This window comes from Coregonus clupeaformis, unplaced genomic scaffold, assembly GCF_020615455.1.
Source record: "Coregonus clupeaformis isolate EN_2021a unplaced genomic scaffold, ASM2061545v1 scaf0025, whole genome shotgun sequence".
In the NCBI taxonomy this organism is placed as follows: Eukaryota; Metazoa; Chordata; class Actinopteri; order Salmoniformes; family Salmonidae; genus Coregonus; species Coregonus clupeaformis.
In genome coordinates, this window is record NW_025533480.1 from 781362 (window position 1) to 803162 (window position 21801).

The 21801-nt window shown below is 42.3% G+C and overlaps 1 protein-coding gene across 6 annotated transcripts in view; it reads left to right on the top strand.

Moving 5' to 3' along the window:
* Positions 1-21801, top strand: part of LOC121543670 (diacylglycerol kinase iota) — a 62749-nt gene that overhangs the window by 14483 nt on the left and 26465 nt on the right. For all 6 annotated transcript variants that reach the window (XM_041853718.2, XM_041853721.2, XM_041853720.2 and 3 more), the window contains 2 exons: positions 4650-4758; positions 6253-6348. In XM_041853718.2, the coding sequence (XP_041709652.2) occupies positions 4650-4758; positions 6253-6348 (205 nt within the window). The remainder of the gene's footprint in view (positions 1-4649; positions 4759-6252; positions 6349-21801) is intronic.

The following is a 21801-nucleotide window of genomic DNA, read 5'->3' on the forward strand; positions in this document are numbered from 1 at the left end:
AGCCACCAATTGTGCAAGTTCTTCCACTTAAAAAGATGAGAGAGGCCTGTAATTTTCATCATAGGTACACGTCAACTATGACAGACAAAATGAGGAAAAAAAATCCAGAAAATCCCATTGTAGGATTTTTAATGAATTTATTTGCAAATTATGGTGGAAAATAAGTATTTGGTCAATAACAAAAGTTTCTCAATACTTTGTTCTATACCCTTTGTTGGCAATGACACGTCAAACATTTTCTGTAAGTCTTCACAAGGTTTTCACACACTGTTGCTGGTATTTTGGCCCATTCCTCCATGCCGATCTCCTCTAGAGCAATGATGTTTTGGGGCTGTCGCTGGGCAACACAGACTTTCAACTCCCTCCAAAGATTTTCTATGGGGTTGAGATCTGGAGACTGGCTAGGCCACTCCAGGACCTTGAAATGCTTCTTACGAAGCCACTCCTTCGTTGCCCGGGCGGTGTGTTTGGGATCATTGTCATGCTGAAAGACCCAGCCACGTTTCATCTTCAATGCCCTTGCTGATGGAAGGAGGTTTTCACTCAAAATCTCACGATACATGGCCCCATTCATTCTTTCCTTTACACGGATCAGTCGTCCTGGTCCCTTTGCAGAAAAACAGCCCCAAAGCATGATGTTTCCACCCCCATGCTTCACAGTAGGTATGGTGTTCTTTGGATGCAACTCAGCATTCTTTGTCCTCCAAACACGACGAGTTGAGTTTTTACCAAAAAGTTCTACTTTAGTTTTTTCTGACCATATGACATTCTCCCAATCCTCTTCTGGATCATCCAAATGCACTCTAGCAAACTTCAGACGGGCCTGGACATGTACTGGCTTAAGCAGGGGGACACGTCTGGCACTGCAGGATTTGAGTCCCTGGTGGCGTAGTGTGTTACTGATGGTAGGCTTTGTTACTTTGGTCCCAGCTCTCTGCAGGTCATTCACTAGGTCCCCCCGTGTGGTTCTGGGATTTTTGCTCACCGTTCTTGTGATCATTTTGACCCCACGGGGTGAGATCTTGCGTGGAGCCCCAGATCGAGGGAGATTATCAGTGGTCTTGTATGTCTTCCATTTCCTAATAATTGCTCCCACAGTTGATTTCTTCAAACCAAGCTGCTTACCTATTGCAGATTCAGTCTTCCCAGCCTGGTGCAGGTCTACAATTGTGTTTCTGGTGTCCTTTGACAGCTCTTTGGTCTTGGCCATAGTGGAGTTTGGAGTGTGACTGTTTGAGGTTGTGGACAGGTGTCTTTTATACTGATAACACGTTTAAACAGGTGCCATTAATACTGGTAACGAGTGGAGGACAGAGGAGCCTCTTAAAGAAGAAGTTACAGGTCTGTGAGAGCCAGAAATCTTGCTTGTTTGTAGGTGACCGAATACTTATTTTCCACCATAATTTGCAAATAAATTCATTAAAAATCCTACAATGTGATTTTCTGGAATTTTTTTTCTCATTTTGTCTGTCATAGTTGACGTGTACCTATGATGAAAATTACAGGCCTCTCTCATCTTTTTAAGTGGGAGAACTTGCACAATTGGTGGCTGACTAAATACTTTTTTTCCCCACTGTATGTGTGTGTGTGTGTGTGTCCTGGCCTCAGTGGCATGCATTCAGCCGCGTGTTGTCACCCCGTACATCTATTTTTATCCCTCTGGGCTAAAGGTGTATGTGTGTGTGTGTGTGTGTGTGTGTGTGTGTGTGTGTGTGTGTGTGTGTGTTGGGGCTCGAGTTACACAGCCCTGTAAGCAGACTCTGTCTTTGTCACTGTGGATAATTATAGACGAGGTCTGAAACTTTCAACAGGGTGTCATGTATTAGCCACCCTTTCCACCGTACCTATCCACACACACACTCACTCTCACACACACACACATTTTTTTACTATCCTTGTGGGGACCAAACAATTGATTCCCATTCAAAATCCTGTTTTCCCTAAACCCTAACCCTAACCTTTAACGTAACCCTAACCGTAACTCTAACCCTAACCTTAACCCCAAAACCCTAAAACTAAACCTAACCCTAAAAAAGCCGTTTTCATTGTGGGGTCCCCACTTTTTCCTTGTTTTGCTATCCTTGTCCTCACAAAAAGCAAACCACACACACACACACACACATATATACACACACACACACACACACACACACACACAGGGCTCACCCTACGGCCTGTGTGTTGCATACTGCATAGGACAGATGAGAGAGAGGTGAGGTGGAGCAGAGTAGTTCCTGTTATTTAACCCACCTAGATTGTTACAGTTACAGCAGGCTGGCTGGAGCTGAGAATATAGTCAGCTATTCTGTAGGATGGATCTGAATGTTATATATATTGTATTACACATAAGGAATGTTATATATATTGTATTACACATCAGGAATGTTATATATATTGTATTACATTAAACTGAACATACTCAATATTATAGTGCTATTATGCATTATGCATACAAATGTTGCTGTGAGCAGATACAGTTGAAGTCGGAAGTTTACATACACCTTATCCAAATACATTTAAACTCAGTTTTCCACAATTCCTGACATTTAATCCTAGTAAGAATTCCCTGTCTTAGGTCAGTTAGGATCACCACTTTATTTTAAGAATGTGAAATGTCAGAATAATACAATTATTTCAGCTTTTATTTCTGTCATCACATTCCCAGTGGGTCAGAAGTTTACATACACTCAATTAGTATTTGGTAGCATTGCCTTTAAATTGTTTAACTTGGGTCAAACGTTTCGGGTAGCCTTCCACAAGCTTCCCACAATAAGTTGGGTGAATTTTGGCCCATTCCTCCTGACAGAGCTGGTGTAACTGAGTCAGGTTTGTAGGCCTCCTTGCTCGCACACGCTTTTTCAGTTCTGCCCACAAATGTTCTATAGGATTGAGGTCAGGGCTTTGTGATGGACACTCCAATACCTTGACTTTGTTGTCCTTAAGCCATTTTGCCACAACTTTGGAAGTATGCTTGTGGTCATTGTCCATTTGGAAGACCTATTTGCGACCAAGCTTTAACTTCCTGACTGATGTCTTGAGATGTTGCTTCAATATATCCACATAATTTTCCTTCCTCATGATGCCATCTATTTTGTGAAGTACACCAGTCCCTCCTGCAGCAAAGCACCCCCACAGCATGATGCTGCCACCCCCGTGCTTCACGGTTGGGATGGTGTTCTTCGGCTTGCAAGCAACCCCCTTTTTCCTCCAAACATAACGATGGTCATTATGGCCAAACAGTTATATTTTTGTTTCATCAGACCAGAGGACATTTCTCCAAAAAGTACGATGTTTGTCCCCATGTGCAGTTGCAAACCATAGTCTGGCTTTTCTATGGCGGTTTTGGAGCAGTGTCTTCTTCCTTGCTGAGCGGCATTTCAGGTTATGTCGATATAGGTCTCGTTTTACTGTGGATATAGATACTTTTGTATCTGTTTCCTCCAGCATCTTCACAAGGTCCTTTGCTGTTGTTCTGGGATTGATTTGCACTTTTCGCACCAAAGTACGTTCATCTCTAGGAGACAGAACGCGTCTCCTTCCTGAGCGGTATGACGGCTGCGTGGTTGCATGGGGTTTATACTTGCGTACTATTGTTTGTACAGATGTACATGGTACCTTCAGGCGGTTGGAAATTGCTGGATGAACCAGACTTGTGGAGGTCTACAATCTTTTTTCTGAGGTCTTGGCTGATTTCTTTTGATTTTCCCATGATGTCAAGCAAAGAGGCACTGAGTTTGAAGGTAGGCCTTGAAATACATCCACAGGTACACCTCCAATTGACTCAAATGATGTCAATTAGCCTATCAGAAGCTTCTAAAGCCATGACATCATTTTCTGGAATTTTCCAAGCTGTTTAAAGGCACAGTCAACTTAGTGAATGAAAACTTCTGACCCACTGGAATTGTGATACAGTGCATTATAAGTGAAATAATCTGTCTGTAAACAATTGTTGGAAAAATTACTCGTGTCATGCACAAAGTAGATGTCCTAACCGACTAGCCAAAACTGTAGTTTGTTAACAAGAAATTTGTGGAGTGTTTGAAAAACCTCAGAGCAGAGATTTAACCTGTAGCAGAGATTTAACTCTCAGGGTTGGTTATAGGGAGGTTGTTGGGAGGTTGAACGGGAGGTTGTGGGGCGGTTGTAGGGGAGGCTTTAAGGAGGTTGTGGGTTGGTTGTATGGGAGGCTTTGGGGAGGTTGTGTGGAGGTTGTGGGGAGATTGAACGGGAGGTTATAGGGGAGGCTTTGAGGAGGTTGTGGGTTGGTTGTATGGGAGGCTTTGGGGAGGTTGTGTGGAGGTTTTGGGGAGGTTATATTGAGGGAGCCAGGAGCAGCTCTCAACACTGCTGACTCTTCCTACCCCTGACTGAGAGAACAGACGTTTTCTCTTTCTCCCTCCATCCCCCTCTCTTTCTTTCTCTCCATATCTCTCCAGAGTATTGGGGTTACTGGGCCAGTGTACTGAAGTAGCATCATGTAATCCTCTCTAAAAGAAACATGGTGATATTTTCCATAATTACCTGAGTCCTTTCATATCACTGATTACAGATGGTACTCTTCTATGAATCTCTTCATTTCACTGATTACAGGTCAAGAGATTTGATATGATGGATCACGCTGATACTCTAATAATGTGTGTGTTTTTCAGGAAAGCCATCTCGCGGTCGGGTCTCCAGCACTTGGCCCCGGTGCACAAACCCATGCCCCCCATCACTAACGGACCTTCCAAGGAGATACGCACGTCCGTCGACTGGACAGTGAGTCACACACACACATAAAAACACACACACACGCGCACACACACACCTTTGGGAAAAAACACATGATTTCACATGTGGAAAATCATGATTTCACTAGTGAAATTTCACATGTGAAATCATGTGAATCAATGTGTTTTTGGAACACTTCACGTGTGATGATATTTCACATTAAGTTTCACGTGGATTTTCACGTGATCACATAACCTTTCACATGTGGATTCCATTTTTCACCTGAGATTTCCCTGCAAACAAAAATTTGTTATTAGGATACACACACAAACAGTGCATTTAATATACAGTATTTCCAACTTACATATTTGACTCACTTGATTACATTGTTTATTTACACAGGACTTTTTATTCAACATGTCCTCCCTGGGATTTGAATTCACAACCTCTTGGTTAGCAGCATGATTTCACCTGTATTCCTACACTTTGGACTTCAAATTCAATCTCAGCTTTGTTAAAAATACACTCAAGAAAAACTATTATATTTATCATAGTGAGTATCATTAAAACAGAATAATATGCCCCACCAACATTATACAACTATATAGAAAACCCTCAAATTGCTGAAATAAGTAAATTAAATCAATGATGAGAGAATGGTCAGATTAAAGAGATTCTCCGGTACCTTTGTATGCTTTTTACCCAGTAGTTCTGAAAGCACTATTTTTGCTGAACAGCGTACCATTAACTTAAAAAATTCCCTTACAAATAAACACGTGAAATTTGCAGTCTCACATGTGAAATCGCATTTTCACATGTGAACTAGCTGTTTTCACATGTTGAGCTGAAATGTTCACGTGAATACAAAAGAGACAGTTGCTCACATGTGAAACCATATGTTCACATGTATTACATTTAGATGTTAACACCACCTTTTCACATAGAATAACATGTTTTCACCTCACAACTGCAGATTCACATGGGACATTTGCAGTTTCACATATGAAAAACATGTTATCACATGTTGCTTTTACATGTTGTCACATGTTATCACACTAACTTCACATATGATCACATGTGAAACACATCATCACATGTGACATTCATGTGGTTTTTCTGTAAGGGCACACACACCCACCTAGGGAACCAAACCGGCTGTACCTGGGGAGCAATAGGTCCCTCCACGCAGGAGATTTCCTAAACGTCATTACTGGCATTTCCCTCTCTGCATGATCCACACGCACACACACACACACACACACCGCCATTAAACTTTAATGAGCTAGCGTATCAACATCATGCAGCACTGAGCGAAAAATGTGATTGTGGTTGTGCTGTGCTTCTCTCTCTGTGTGTGTGTGTGTTTTATGTTTGATCCACACACCCTGTAGTGGAGGATATCTCAAATATTCCCTCTCCCACACACTAGAATTCACTGGACAATTAGACACATTAAACACTCATACACCACTGTTTGTCTGCCGGGTATGTGGGAGAAGGTCTAACATATTCCTTTGTGTGCATGTGCGTGCGTGTGTGTAGGAGACTGCTGTGAACGGGGACCACCTGTGGCTGGAGACCAGTTGTTCTGGAGAGCTGTGCTATCTGGGAGAAGACACCTGTGTACTGAAGACTGCAGTGAGTACATGGGGAGAGAGAGAGATATCTTGGCCAGGTCGCAGTTGTAAATGAGAACTTGTTCTCAACTGGCTTACCTGGTTAATTAAAGGTGAAATAAAAAATTTTTAAAAAAGAGAGAGAGAGAGAGATATATATATAGAGAAAGGGGGCTCCCGAGTGGTGCAGCGGTCTAAGGCACTGCATCGCAGGGCTAGAGGCGTCACTACAGATCCTGGTTTGATCCCGGGCTGTATCACAACCGGCCGTGATCAGGAGTCCCATAGGGCGGTGCACAATTGGCCCAGCGTCGTCCGGGTTAGGGGAGGGTTTGGCCGGGGGGGGCTTTACTTGGCTCATCGCGCTCTAGCGACTCCTTGTGGTGGGCCGGGCGCCTACAGGCTGACCTCGGTTGTCAGGTGTTTCCTCTGACACATTGGTGCGGCTTTGGTGGGTCATGAATCGGAGGACACATGACTCGATGAGACAAGATCGAAATTGGGGAGAAAAGGGGGTCAAAAATACAATAAAACAGAGAGAGAGCGAGTGGAAGAGAGAGAGAGAGAGAGAGAGAGGAAGGGGGTAGAGTGACAGAAAGTACAAAGGAGAGATGAGTGAGGGAAAGAGGGAAAAGTAGAGGGAGCGAGAGAGGTGAGGAGGAGATGACAGGGGAGTGACAGTAGAGAAGGAATGATCGACGGTGATGAAAGAGAGAGAGAAGAGACAGGAGGGGAAAGAGAAAGAGAGTGGTCAGAGAAGAGAGATGCAGAGTGGGTGAGGAGAGCACTGGTGATAACAGTTTTTTATTTTTTATTTATTTCACCTTTATTTAACCAGGTAAACCAGTTGAGAACAGGTTCTCATTTACAACTGCGACCTGGCCAAGATAAAGCAAAGCAGTGCAATAAAAACAACACAGAGTTACATATGGGGTAAAAAAACATAAAGTCAAAAATACAACAGAAAATATATATACAGTGTGTGCAAATGTAGCAAGTTATGGAGGTAAGGCAATAAATAGGCTATAGTGCAGAATAATTACAATAGTATTAACACTGGAATGCTAGATGTGCAAGAGATTATGTGCAAATAGAGATACTGGGGTGCAAAAGAGCAAAATAAATAACAATATAGGGATGAGGTAGTTGGGTGGGCTAATTTCAGATGGGCTGTGTACAGGTGCAGTGATCGGTAAGGTGCTCTGACAACTGATGCTTAAAGTTATTGAGGGAGATAAGAGTCTCCAGCTTCAGAGATTTTTGCAATTCGTTCCAGTCATTGGCAGCAGAGAACTGGAAGGAATGGCGGCCAAAGGAGGTGTTGGCTTTGGGAATGACCAGTGAGATATACCTGCTGGAGCGCAGACTACGGGTGGGTGCTGCTATGGTGACCAATGAGCTAAGATAAGGCGGGGATTTGCCTAGCAGTGATTTATAGATGGCCTGGAGCCAGTGGGTTTGACGACGAACATGTAGTGAGGACCAGCCAACAAGAGCGTACAGGTCACAGTGGTGGGTAGTGTATGGGGCTTTGGAGACAAAACGGATGGCACTGTGATAGACTACATCCAATTTGCTGAGTAGAGTGTTGGAGGCTATTTTGTAAATGACATCGCCGAAGTCAAGGATCGGTAGGATAGTCAGTTTTACGAGGGCATGTTTGGCAGCATGAGTGAAGGAGGCTTTGTTGCGAAATAGGAAGCCGATTCTAGATTTAACTTTGGATTGGAGATTCTTTATGTGAGTCTGGAAGTTGAGTTTACAGTCTAACCAGACACCTAGGTATTTGTAGTTGTCCACATACTCTAGGTCAGACCCACGTAGAGTGGTGATTCTAGTCGGGTGGGCGGGTGCCAGCAGCGTTCGATTGAAAAGCATGCATTTAGTTTTACTAGTGTTTAAGAGCAGTTGGAGGCTACTGAAGGATTGTTGTATGGCATTGAAGCTCGTTTGGAGGTTTGTTAACACAGTGTCCAATGAAGGGCCAGATGTATACAAAATGGTGTTATGCTGAGGTCTATATTTCAAATTTCAAATTTCAAATTTCAAGTTTTATTAGTTGTATGTATTTTGTTAGAGGGACACAGAGAGCAGCAGTAGAGTGGAGTTACTATAGTGTATTGGCTTTGACATTATCTGACATTACCTAGTACCTCTAACATTACCTTTAAAGGCCCAGTGCAGTCACAATTCAGTTTTTCCTGTGTTTTAAATCATTACCATCATTATCGTTTGACCTGTGTCATTGCCAACAAAGTATTGAGAAACTTTTGTTATTGACCAAATACTTATTTTCCACCATAATTTGCAAATAAATTCATTAAAAATCCTACAATGTGATCTTCTGGAATTTTTTTTCTCATTTTGTCTGTCATAGTTGACGTGTACCTATGATTAAAATTACAGGCCTCTCTCATCTTTTTAAGTGGGTGAACTTGCACAATTGGTGGCTGACTAAATACTTTTTTCCCCCACTGTATATGGACACTCAATCATTACGGTATTGTTTATTGGTAAATTTACAAACATATATAATGATAAATAGACTTGAAACTTGTATCTCATTATGGTGTATGGTGAAATAAGTATAGCCAGTTATAATTGTAATGGCTTAGCTGATAATAACAAAAGAAGAACAATATTTACATGGCTCAAAGAGAAGGAATATAATATCTATTGTTTACAGGAAACTCATTCAACAATTCTAGATGAAGTTGCGTGGAAAAAGGAATGGGGGGGGCTAAATGTTCTTCTCCCATGGGCAAAGAAATTCAAAAGGGGTGATGATATTAATTAATAGTAATTTCGATCCGAATGTGCAAATTGTCCAAATAGATACGCAAGGTAGATGGATTATTTTAAACATGTTATTGGACAATAAACAGATATGGCTCATTAACATTTACGGACCAAATAATGATGATCCACACTTCTTTGACAATATATATAATAAATTATCAACCCTGCAAGCAATTCAAGACAATATTATTATGGTGGGGGATTATAATACTGTTTTAAATAGCTCAATGGACCGTAATGGAAATCACACCACAAACAATCACCCACATGCTCTTAAGGAAATCGTGAATGTCATGGATACATTAGAACTAGTAGATATATGGAGGCTTAAATATCCTGATCTAGTGAGATATACATGGCGGAGACTCAATCAAGCTAGTCGTCTTGACTTCTTTCTTATCTCATTCTCGTTGGCACCAAAAGTTTAAAAAGTGTTGATAGGGGACAGAATGCGGTCGGACCATCATATAATTGGCATATACATTACTCTTACTGAATTTCCACGTGGGCGAGGATATTGGACATTTAATCAAAGCCTATTGGATGATAATTTATTTTTAACAAGGACAAAGGAATTTATAACTGACTTTTTCCGACATAACATAGGTACAGCAAATCCCCTTATTGTATGGGACACCTTTAAATGTGCCTTTAGAGGCCATGCAATTCAGTACTCATCTCGAAAACAAAAGCAATTTAGGTCAAAAGAGTTTATACTAACAAAGGAAATAGAAAGTCTAACAGAACAGATAGATGGCAATAAAAACTGTAACATAGAGGCTCAGAATAAATTAGAGGAAAAACAAAAAGAAATGGAGAAACTTATTCAAGAAAGATCAAGTGTAATATATTATAAAAATAAAGCAAACTGGATGGAATATGGGGAAAAATGCACCAAATTATTTTTTAATCTTCAACATAGGAATGCTACCAAAAAGAATTTAATGAAACTGGTTACAATTGACGGAGTAACCCATGATTCACCAAATTATATTTTGAAGGAGGAAACAAAGTACTTTAAGCATATGTTTTTTGTTTCAGTCGCCTCCATCTCCTCTAACTGAAGCTAATTGTAGAGATTTTTTTTCTATTGATAATGTAAAATTAACAGCCATACAGAAAGACTCATGTGAAGGTAAAATTACAGAGGAGGAACTTCTGGATGCAATGAAAGACTTTAAGTCTGGGAAAACTCCAGGGTTGGATGGCATACCAGTTGAGGTATACCAAACCTTTTTTGATATACTAAGAGGACCGTTATTAGCATGTTTTAACCACTCCTATGTAAATGGTAGATTTTCTGACACTCAAGAAGAAGGTCTGATCTCATTATTACTGAAACAGGATACAAGTGGAAAATATAAAGATACAGTCCATTAAATGAATTGGAGGCCCCTTACACTTCAGTGTTGTGATGCAAAAATTCTAGCAAAATGTATAGCGCATATAATTAAAAAGGTATTGTCGGATATTATTCATTCTAATCAGACAGGTTTTTTACATGGAAGATACATTGGAGATAATATAAGGCAAGTACTGGAAACAATAGAACACTATGAAAAATCTGGGAAGCCAGGCCTACTATTCATAGCAGACTTCGAAAAGGCATTTGATAAAGTATGACTGGGGTTTATATATAAATGCCTGGAGCATTTCAATTTTGGTGAATCTCTTATAAAATGGGTCAAAATCATGAATAGTAACCCTAGGTGTAAAATAGTAAATAATGGCTATTTCTCAGAAAGTTTTAAACTGTCAAGAGGAGTGAAACAAGGTTGTCCACTATCGGCATATCTATTTATTGTGGCCATCGAGATGTTAGCTATTAAAATCAGATCCAACAATAATATCAGGGGATTAGAAATCCAGGGCTTAAAAACAAAGGTGTCATTGTACGCTGATGATTCATGTTTTCTTTTAAATCACTCCACAGCCTCATAGAGGATCTATATACATTTTCTAACCTCTCTGGAATACAACCAAATTATGACAAATGTACTATATTACAATTTTTACATTACCATGTAGTTTACCAATAAAATGGTCTGATGGTGATGTGGATATATTCGGAATACATATCCCAAAGGAAATAAAAGATCTCACTTCAATAAATTATAATAGAAAGTTAGCAAAAATAGATAAGATCTTGCTACCATGGAAAGGTAAATACCTGTCAATTTGTGGAAAAATCACCCTGATTAACTCTTTAGTATTATCCCAGTTTACCTATTTGCTTATGGTCTTGCCTACGCCTAGCGAACTGTTTTTTAAATAATATGAGAAAAAAATATTCAATTTTATTTGGAACGGCAAGCCAGACAAAATTAAACGGGCCTATTTATATAATGAATATGAATTCGGAGGACAGAAATTATTAAATATTAAAGCATTAGACCTATCACTAAAAGCTTCAGTCATACAAAAGTTATACTTAAATCCGAACTGGTTCTCTAGCAAATTAGTAAGATTGTCTCACCCATTGTTCAAGAATGGCCTTTTCCCCTTTATTCAGATTACACTTTCAGTTATTTGAAAAGGAAATCATCTCCCAGATATCACTATTTCTAAAACAAGCCATAGAAAGTTGGTTGCAATTTCTATTTAATCCTCCAGAAACGACAGAACAAATAATGCAACAAATATTGTGGTTAAACTCAAATATACTAATTGACAAAAAACATATGGAAATGTCTGCTCTACCCAAAATTACAACCAAATAATTGCAGCCTTACCACAAAAATGGAAGAGGAAAGTGGAAGGGGAGAAAGTAAGGAACTTGTCTGTCGGCCTTGCATTAAAGAACATAATTGGTTAAGGAAAACTGTGATAAATAAAAAAGTATATCAGTTTCATTTAAGGACCAAAGGATTGACAGCCGTCCCATATATGCAAAATAGTTGGGAAGAGATTTTTGACGTACCGATCCCATGGCATAGTGTTTATGAACTGATACGCAAAACGACACCGGATTCAAAACTTTGAATCTTTCAATTTAAATTATTATATACAATTCTTGCTACCAATAGAATGTTATTTATATGGGGGATACAATCTTCCCAGCTCTGCAGATTTTGCTGCGAAGAGACAGAATCATTAGATCATTTGTTTTGGCACTGTCCATTTGTAGCTTGTTTTTGGACACAGGTCCAGGAATGGTTAAAGGATTGCAATATTTACCTGGATCTAACCCTGCAGATAGCACTACTGAGTGATCTGAAAAGTCATAGTCAATCGATCAATAACAAAATAATACTATTAGCAAAAATGTTTATTTTAAATTCACAATCTGTAGAAACAATGAGAATAGAAAGGTTCAGAACTTTTGTAAGACATCACAGTACAGTTGAAATATATATGGCAAATAGAAATCCTATATGGATGGTGTTAAAAGATAGATGGGAGGTGTTGAATGGAATTGAAGGATGGGACTAATAACAACTAACAACAAACAATAACAAGATAACTAATAATGTAGGCACGCTGTGTCCATAATAAGCTTTTGTGAAGGAGCACAGTTAGAAAGATATGGCATATAAAAGCAAACCGGATGGACTTCATGAAAATGATCGGAGAGGTTGAGAGTAGAAGAAGTTCAGGAGAAAGAACAAACAAAATGTAATTATTGTAAAATTGACTGTGTCCATAAAATGTAGATAGTAAGTATAAGCTGGAAGTAGAGGCCTAAGCATTGTTGTTCACTAGTTTACTCCAAGTAGGGAAAGGGTGGCGGGGTTGGAAAGTAATAAAGGGGAATATATATATATTTTTTAAAGGATATGTATGTGTATGTACAGTGGGGAAAAAAAGTATTTAGTCAGCCACCAATTGTGCAAGTTCTCCCACTTAAAAAGATGAGAGAGGCCTGTAATTTTCATTAATGGTACACGTCAACTATGACAGACAAAATGAGAAAAAAAAATCCAGAAAATCACATTGTAGGATTTTTAATGAATTTATTTGCAAATTATGGTGGAAAATACGTATTTGGTCAACAACAAAAGTTTCTCAATACTTTGTTATATACCCTTTGTTGGCAATGACACAGGTAAAATGTTTTCTGTAAGTCTTCACAAGGTTTTCACACACTGTTGCTGGTATTTTGGCCCATTCCTCCATGCAGATCTCCTCTAGAGCAGTGATGTTTTGGGGCTGTCGCTGGGCAACACGGACTTTCAACTCCCTCCAAAGATTTTCTATGGGGTTGAGATCTGGAGACTGGATAGGCCACTCCAGGACCTTGAAATGCTTCTTACGAAGCCACTCCTTCGTTGCCTGGGCGGTGTGTTTGGGATCATTGTCATGCTGAAAGACCCAGCCACGTTTCATCTTCAATGCCCTTGCTGATGGAAGGATGTTTTCACTCAAAATCTCACGATACATGGCCCCATTCATTCTTTCCTTTACACGGATCAGTCGTCCTGGTCCCTTTGCAGAAAAACAGCCCCAAAGCATGATGTTTCCACCCCCATGCTTCACAGTAGGTATGGTGTTCTTTGGATGCAACTCAGCATTCGTTGTCCTCCAAACACGACGAGTTGAGTTTTTACCAAAAAGTTCTATTTTGGTTTCATCTGACCATATGACATTCTCCCAATCCTCTTCTGGATCATCCAAATGCACTCTAGCAAACTTCAGACGGGCCTGGACATGTACTGGCTTAAGCAGGGGGACACGTCTGGCACTGCAGGATTTGAGTCCCTGGCGGCGTAGTGTGTTACTGATGGTAGGCGTTGTTACTTTGGTCCCAGCTCTCTGCAGGTCATTCACTAGGCCTCTCTAATCTTTTTAAGTGGGAGAACTTGCACAATTGGTGGCTGACTAAATACTTTTTTTCCCCCACTATATATATATATATATATATATATATATATATATATATATATATATATATAAACATGGGGGGATTGGAAGTGATGCAGACAATTACATTGATGGAAGTTACAATCTATCTGCAATATTAAGCTGCTCTACCCCCAAGATTATCTTAGGTCTGAGTATTTTTCACAGAGTAGTAGTTAATGCAGCACTATCTCTGCCTCTCCCTGTCCTCTCTGGGCAGCCAGGTTTGCCTTTGACGACCGGTCTCTATAGCCAGACTGTGCTCACTGAGTCTGTACCTAGTCATTGTTTTCCTCAGTTTTCTATCAGTCACAGTGGTCAGATAGTCTGCCACCATGTTTAGAGCCAAATAGCATTGAAGTTTACTTTGATTTTTTGTGGTGTCTTTCCAATAGGTGATATATTTTTCTGAGTGCTGTCCTGAGTCTCTATGAGGTTGGTTTTGGTTAGTGAACTGAGCCTCAGAAACAGCTGGCTGAGGGGACTCTTCTCTTGTTTCATCTCTTGACATAGTAGAGCTGTGTGATGGAATGTTTTGGGGTCACTTGTTTTTAGATGCTTGTAAAATTTGATGGCTCTTTTTTCTATTCGAATAAGGAGGGGGTATTGGCCCAATTCTGCTCTACATGCGTTATTCTGAGTTTTTCTTTGCACTTGCAATACAGTCTTGCAAAACTCTGCATGCAGTATTTCGATTGGATGTTTGTCCCATTTGGTAAATTCATTATTAGAGAGCGGACTCCATACTTCGCTGCCATATAGAGCAATTTGTTCTATAACTGATTGGAAAATTTTGAGCCAGATTCTAATTGGAATTTCGATTTTAATATTCCTTTTAATGGCATAGAATGCTCTTCTTGCTTTGTCTCTCAGCTCATTCACAGCCATGTGAAAGCTACCTGTGTTGCTGATATTTAGTCCTAGATATGTGTACTTTTTGGTGTGTTCTAATAGAACTGTGTCCAAATAGAATTTATATTTGTCATCCTGATTTCCGGACCTTTTTTGGAATATCATTATATTCGTTTTTTTTAGATTAACGGTCAGGGCCCAGGTCTGACAGAATCTGTGCAGATGATCTAGATGCTGCTGTAACCCCTCCTTAGAGGGAGACAGTAGCACCAGGTCATCTGCGTACGGCAGATACTTGATTTCAGTGTTGTGTAGGGTGAGACCAGGTGCTGCCGATTCTTCTAATGTTTTTGCCAATTCATTAATGTAGATGTTAAATAGTGTTAGACTTATTGGGCAGCCCTGTTTCACTCCACGTCCCTGAGAGAAGAAGTCTGTTTGCTTGTTGTTAATCGCACATTTGTTTTGAGTGTACGTTGATTTAATAACATCATATGTTTTCCCTCCAATACCACTTTCTATTAGTTTGTAAAAAATACATTCGTGCCAAATTGAATCAAATGCTTTCTTGAAGTCTACAAAACACGAGTAGATTTTGCCTTTGTTTTGGTTTACTTGTTTGTTAATTAGAGTGTGTAGGGTGTAAATGTGGTCTGTTGTACGATAATTTTTTACAAATCCAATCTGGCTTTTGCTTAGGACGTTGAGTTCATCAAGTAAATTATGTAGTTTATGTTTATGATACTGCAGAGAATCTTCCCCAAGTTGCTGTTAACACAAATTCCTCTGTAATTATTTGGGTCAAATTTGTCTCCATTTTTATAAATTGGTGTGATCAATCCTTGGTTCCAAATATCGGGAAAATACCTGCAGTTAGGATAATATTGAAGAGTTTGAGTATAGCCAATTTGAATTTGTGGTCTGTATATTTGATAATTTCATTTAAAATACCATCATCACAGGCCTTTTTGGGTTGGAGAGTGCAAAGTTTTTCCAATAATTATTGTTCTGTAATTGGGGTATCCACAGGATTCTGATAGTCTTTGAGTGCTGATTCAAGGATTTGTAATTTTTCTTGTATATCTTGTTGTTCTGGGCTCTTTGTTATATTGCTGTAGAGGTTTGCAAAGTGATTTCTCCACATATCCCCATTTTGGATAGCCAATTCCTCATTATGAGGTTTGTTTAATTTCTTCCAATTCTCCCAGAAGTGGTTTGATTCTATGGATTCCTCAATCACATCCAGCTGATTTCTAATGTGCTGTTCTTTTTTTGTTCTTAGGGTGTGTTTGTATTGCTTCAGTGTTTCCCCATATTGAAGGCATATATTTTTGTTGTCTGGGTCTCTGTGTTTTTGATTAGATATATTTCTCAATGACTTTCTTAGATTTTTGCAATCATTATCAAACCATTTTTCATTATCTATTCTTTTTGGTTTGCTCTTATGTTTCTTAAGATTAGCCTTAAAATTCTTAAAATGTATTCTTAAAATTAGCCAAGGAGGCTAATTTGTCAAATATAAAGTTTATGTTCCAAACTGCCAAATTTACACCTTCATTGCTGTAGGAGAATGTTAAGGCTAAAAAGTTGTCCAGGAGAGATTGTATTTTTTGGCTACTAATTGATTTTTGGTAGATTTCTGTACTGTTTGCGCTCCATCTATAGGTCTGTTTAGTACCATATAATTTATTGGGCCGTGATGCTTCATGGTTGGGTTCTGCTCTTCTCAGATACACTGTGATTTTACTGTGGTCTGAGAGAGGTGTTAGTGGGCTGACTGTGAAGGCTCTGAGAGACTCTGGGTTGAGGTCGGTGATGAAGTAGTCTACAGTACTGCTGCCAAGGAATGAGCTGTACGTGTACCTACCAAAAGAGTCCCCTCTTAGCCTACCATTGACTATGTACAAACCCAGTGTTCGACAGAGATTCAGGAGCTGTACTCCATTTTTGTTTTTCACTTTGTCATCGTTGGGGGGGGGGTGTGGGGAGGGAAAGGTTGTTGCTTCCCGGTAGGTGTTTGTCCCCATGACTGTTAATAGTGTCTAGTTCTTCTGCTGTTCTAGCATTCAGGTCTCCACAGACCAGCACATTGCCTTGGGCCTGAAAGTGACTAATCTCCCCCTCTAGAATGGAGAAACTCCCAAGTGGCGCAGTGGCCTAAGGCACTGCGTCGCAGTGCTAGCTGTGCCACTAGAGATCCTGGTTCGAATCCAGGCTCTGTCATAGCCGGCCGTGACCGGGAGACCCATGGGGAGGCGCACAATTGGCCCAGCGTCATCCAGGGTAGGGGAGGGAATTGCTGGCAGGGATGTAGCTCAGTTGGTAGAGCATGGCGTTTGGGTTGTGGGTTCGATAAAAGAAATAATGTATGCACTCACTAACTGTAAGTCGCTCTGGATAAGAGCGTCTGCTAAATGACTAAAATGTAAGTAGGGTGCCTCTGAGGGGGGAATGTATGTGGCACAGAGGAATATGTTTTTATCTGTTAAGATAGCCTTGTTGATTTTTAGCCAGATAAAGAATTCTCCTGTTTTGATCAATTCGATTGAATTAGTTAGTTCAGATTTATTCCATATTAGCATTCCCCCTGAGTCTCTGCCCTGTGTGATTCCTTTTAATTTGGTGGATGGTACGATTATCTCCCTATAACCTAGTGGACAGCCAGTGGAAACATCACCTCTGCACCATGTTTCCTGTAGTACTACAATATCAACATCATCAATTTCTTTAAGGAAGTCTGGGTTTCTGCTCTTTAGCCCAAAAGCAGAGGACTTCAATCCTTGTAAATTCCAACATGCAACGTAAAAAGACTTCATAACAGTTTTTTCTTTACCTTCAAAATGAGATAAACACTCACAATCCAACAATAACTATTAAAATATGATTTTTCAATTAAGGTAAACTCTTATTATGCAAATGTGATTTGTTTATCATTTAAGATAGTATTTGTGTCATGCCACTTGGGTGGATGTAGTGTGAGGATGGTGGAGTTATTGTGCTCATCTTACCATGACCCTCGGCCTATCACATGTGAGCATAGTAGATTCAGCATTTGTTTGATGTCACTCATTTCGTTGGTGGGAGCTGGGCCAGTCACAGCTTGTCCATAGCTCTGTCTGCCGGGCTGTGGCTCCTCCAGGTGTGGGTCTGCGGTGGGGGGGAGGGGGGTGTTAGGCCTCGTCTGGGTGGGTCTGAAGCTGGGCTGGGGTGGTCTGTGCTGCGCTGGATGTGGTGGGCATTGAGGTTGGTGGTGCTGTGGCCGTGGCTGTGGGGTCCAGGGTGCTGTTCCGGGGTGTTGTCTCTGTGATCTCGGGGGGGGTGGAGATTGCTCCGCTGTTCCTGGGTGGAGAGGTCGGGAAGCGGTTTAAAGCGACGTCCTTGAGAGTCTTAGCAAGGGTGGGGACTGTCTCCCTGTACAGGTGAACATGGTCATAGAGACAGTCCAGATCGAGGGTGGGATGGTGGGCCAGGTGTACATTGGGTCGCAGGGCACAGTCCGGGAGAGGCTGGCGTTTATTCTTTGGATTGTGGCAGGGTGGAAGTCCTTCCTCTGTAGAAGGGTTGACACCACAATCCTTGAGTTGGGGAAGATTGAAGAGGCCTTCTCAATCACTCCCCGTAGTGAAGTCGCCACCCTCTCCTGCTGAGCACGCAGGTCGTTGCTTCCGGTGTGTATGATTATGTGGCTTGGAGACCCGAGCTGGGCCTTATCAAGCAGCGCCATGGCACTCTGCGTTGTTGGGCACCACACCTTTCTCGTTTTGTGTTTAGGGAAAAGTTTATTCTCCTGAACAAACTTCCCATTTGAGTCCATCAACAGGACAATCTCAGCCAGTGTTTCTTCTGGACTGGAGGGGGTAGAGTTGGGGCTGCTGGGGTGTGGCTGGTCTGTGCCGGTGCCGCTGTCAGTGGGAGGCTGTTCTGGGGGCTGGGGGGAGGCATGCAGCTGGCAGGGCTGGGGAGGCCTGGCTGGTTGAGGTGGGCTCCACTGCTGTGTGAGGGCAGGTCATAGAGTTGTGATCTAGCTGCTCCTGCGGCCTGGCCTCTGTTCTCTTTCTCTCCTGCAGCTCCTCTCTTAGTGTGGTCAGCTCGTTATTACTGCTCTGCCTGTCTTTTTGGAGCTCTCTCTCCTCCTTTGTTAGATCAGCCAGCTCTCTCTTGAGTCCGTCTCTCTCTTGCTGAACTTCTTTCAGCTGTGTTGCAAGGCTGCTGTCCTGCTCTGTCCGCGCCTTGGTTAAGTGCTCCTCTAAGGTGTGTCTGAGCCTGCTCTGCACTGACAGGGTCGCTCTCCTCCTGGGGCGTGTCCTCCACTATGGTGGGAAGAGAGGTGCTGGATGTGCCTTTTTGGGTGGGGATAGTGGGGGTGAGGGTGGTGCTGGTGGAGTTTGTCTTGTGGGAGGGCATGTCACTGGTGGTGTCCTTCTCTCTCTCTCTGCTCTCTCCTTAATGGTCTGAAAGTCTGTTTCAAACAGCCTAAGGTTACCTTGCACCATGACAGTCCCAGTCTTGTAGAGGTTGATTGTTATCATGGTGCTGTCAGGGTCTCTCTCTCTCTCAATTCAATTCAATTTAAGGGCTTTATTGGCATGGGAAACGTATGTTAACATTGCCAAAGCAAGTGAAGTAGATAGTAAACAAAAGTGAAATAAACAATAAATATTAACAGTAAACATTACACTCAGAAGTTTCAAAAGAATAAAGACATTTCAAATGTCATATTATGTATATATACAGTGTTGTAACAATGTGCAAATAGGAAACAAGTACAAATGGGAAAATAAATAACATAAATATGGGTTGTATTTACAATGGTGTTTGTTCTTCACTGGTTGCCCTTTTCTTGTGGCAACAGGACACAAATCTTGCAGCTGTGATGGCACACTGTGGTTTTTCACCCAGTAGATAAGGGAGTTTATCAAAATTGGGTTTGTTTTCGAATTCTTTGTGGATCGCTGTAATCTGAGGGAAATATGTGTCTCTAATATGGTCATACATTTGGCAGGAGGTTAGGAAGTTGTCACGGATTCTGCCGAGGCTGCTCCTCCTCCTTGCTCGGGCAGGCTTCGGCGTTCGTCGTCCCCGGAGTACTAGCTACTGCCGTTCGATGTTATCGGTGTTTGTTTAGTTTTGTCTGTATTGTTTACACCTGTTCGTCATTATGTTAATTGTTTCCCTTATAATTACCCCTGTCTCTCATCTGTACTTTGTGTGTGATTGTTTTCCCCTTCACGGTTGTCTATTTTGGTGAGCGGGTTATTTCCTCCCTGCGTGGAGTTATTTTCTGTGTCCTTTTGGATCCTTTTCGTATTAAAAGTACGTATCCGAGAGTTCTGTGTCCTGCGCCTGACTTCGTTTACCGCATCTCACAGACAGTCGTGACAGAATCACACACCTTACCATGGAGTCAGCAGGAGCGACGGCACCAACTGGATCACTCGAGGAGCGCGTCCTACAACAGGCAGCGATGCTCCAAAATCTTGGTGCCGCTATGGATAACGTTATGAACACTTTGGGACGATGGGAGAGAGGAGGTTTGCCCACACCTCCTCCAACGATACCACCACCATCGGCTACTCCTATCGTCTCACATCCGGAGTCCAGTGGGATTCGGCTCTCGCTCCCGAGGGCTTATGATGGCACCGCAGCCGGGTGTCAGGGGTTTCCCTGCTCCAGGTGGAACTTTACCTGGCAACCATTCACCCGGCACCCTCGGGATACGAGCGTGTACGCCCTCATCTCCCTGTCTGTCCGGCAAGGCACTGGATGGGCCAACGCCGAGTGGGGAGGGATAGACGCCGCTACTGTGAACTATGCGGAGTTCACCCGCCGCTTCAGGGCAGTGTTCGATCATCCCCCGGAGGGGAAGGCGGCGGGTGAGCATCTATTCCACCTCAGACAGGGAAAGAGGAGCGCACAGGAATTCGCACTGGACTTCCGGACTCTGGCTGCCAATTCGGGATGGAATGAGAGGGCCCTCATCGACCACTACAGATGCAGCCTGAGGGAGGACATTCGTCGAGAGCTGGCCTGCAGGGACACCAACCTAAGCTTCGATCAGCTGGTGGACATGTCGATTCGCTTGGATACCCTGTTGGCTACCCGCGGACGTCCAGCGCTGGGGCCCGTCCATTCCATCCCCCAGCACCTCCGAGCCGAGCCCTATGGAGCTCGGGGGTGCTGGTAGTAGGGAGGCCAGGAAGGAGGCTGTCCCCTGCACAAACTGTGGCCGCCGAGGACACACGGCGGTTCGGTGCTGGGGAGGGTCTCCTCGGATTCGAGGCAGCAGGCAGCGCACTGATGAGTCATTCCCCGTGAGTAAGGTCCCAACTCACCCAGAGCTCTCTGCTGTTCATATGTGTATCCAAGTGATGTTTCCAGAAGTTTCTTCTTACTCCCAGCATAAGGCGCTAGTCGATTCAGGCGCAGCTGGGAATTTTATCGATCGCCATTTCTCATATAAGTTAGGGATCCCTATATTACCAGTCGATGTGCCCTTCCCTATCCATGCCCTAGATAGCCGGCCTTTGGGTTCGGGATTGATTAGGGAGGTCACAGCGCCACTGAAGATGAAAACGCAGAAGGGTCATGAGGAGACTATACAGTTGTATTTAATTGACTCTCCTGCGTTTCCAGTGGTGTTGGGACTTCCCTGGTTAATATCTATCCCAACATTTCATGGCAACAGAGGGCTCTCAAGGGATGGTCTGATCAGTGTGTGTGGCGGTGTGTAGGTGTTTCCGTAGGGGCAACGACGGTGGAGAGTCCGAACCAAATGCCCACAATGCACATTCCTCCTGAGTATGCCGATTTGGCAATCGCCTTCTGTAAGAAGAAGGCGACTCAATTACCACCTCATCGACAGGGGGATTGTGCGATAGACCTCCAGGTTGGCACGGCGCTCCCTCGCAGCCAGGTGTATCCTCTGTCTCAGGAGGAGACGGCTGCTATGGAGACATACGTCGCCAAATCCTTGAGACAGGGATAC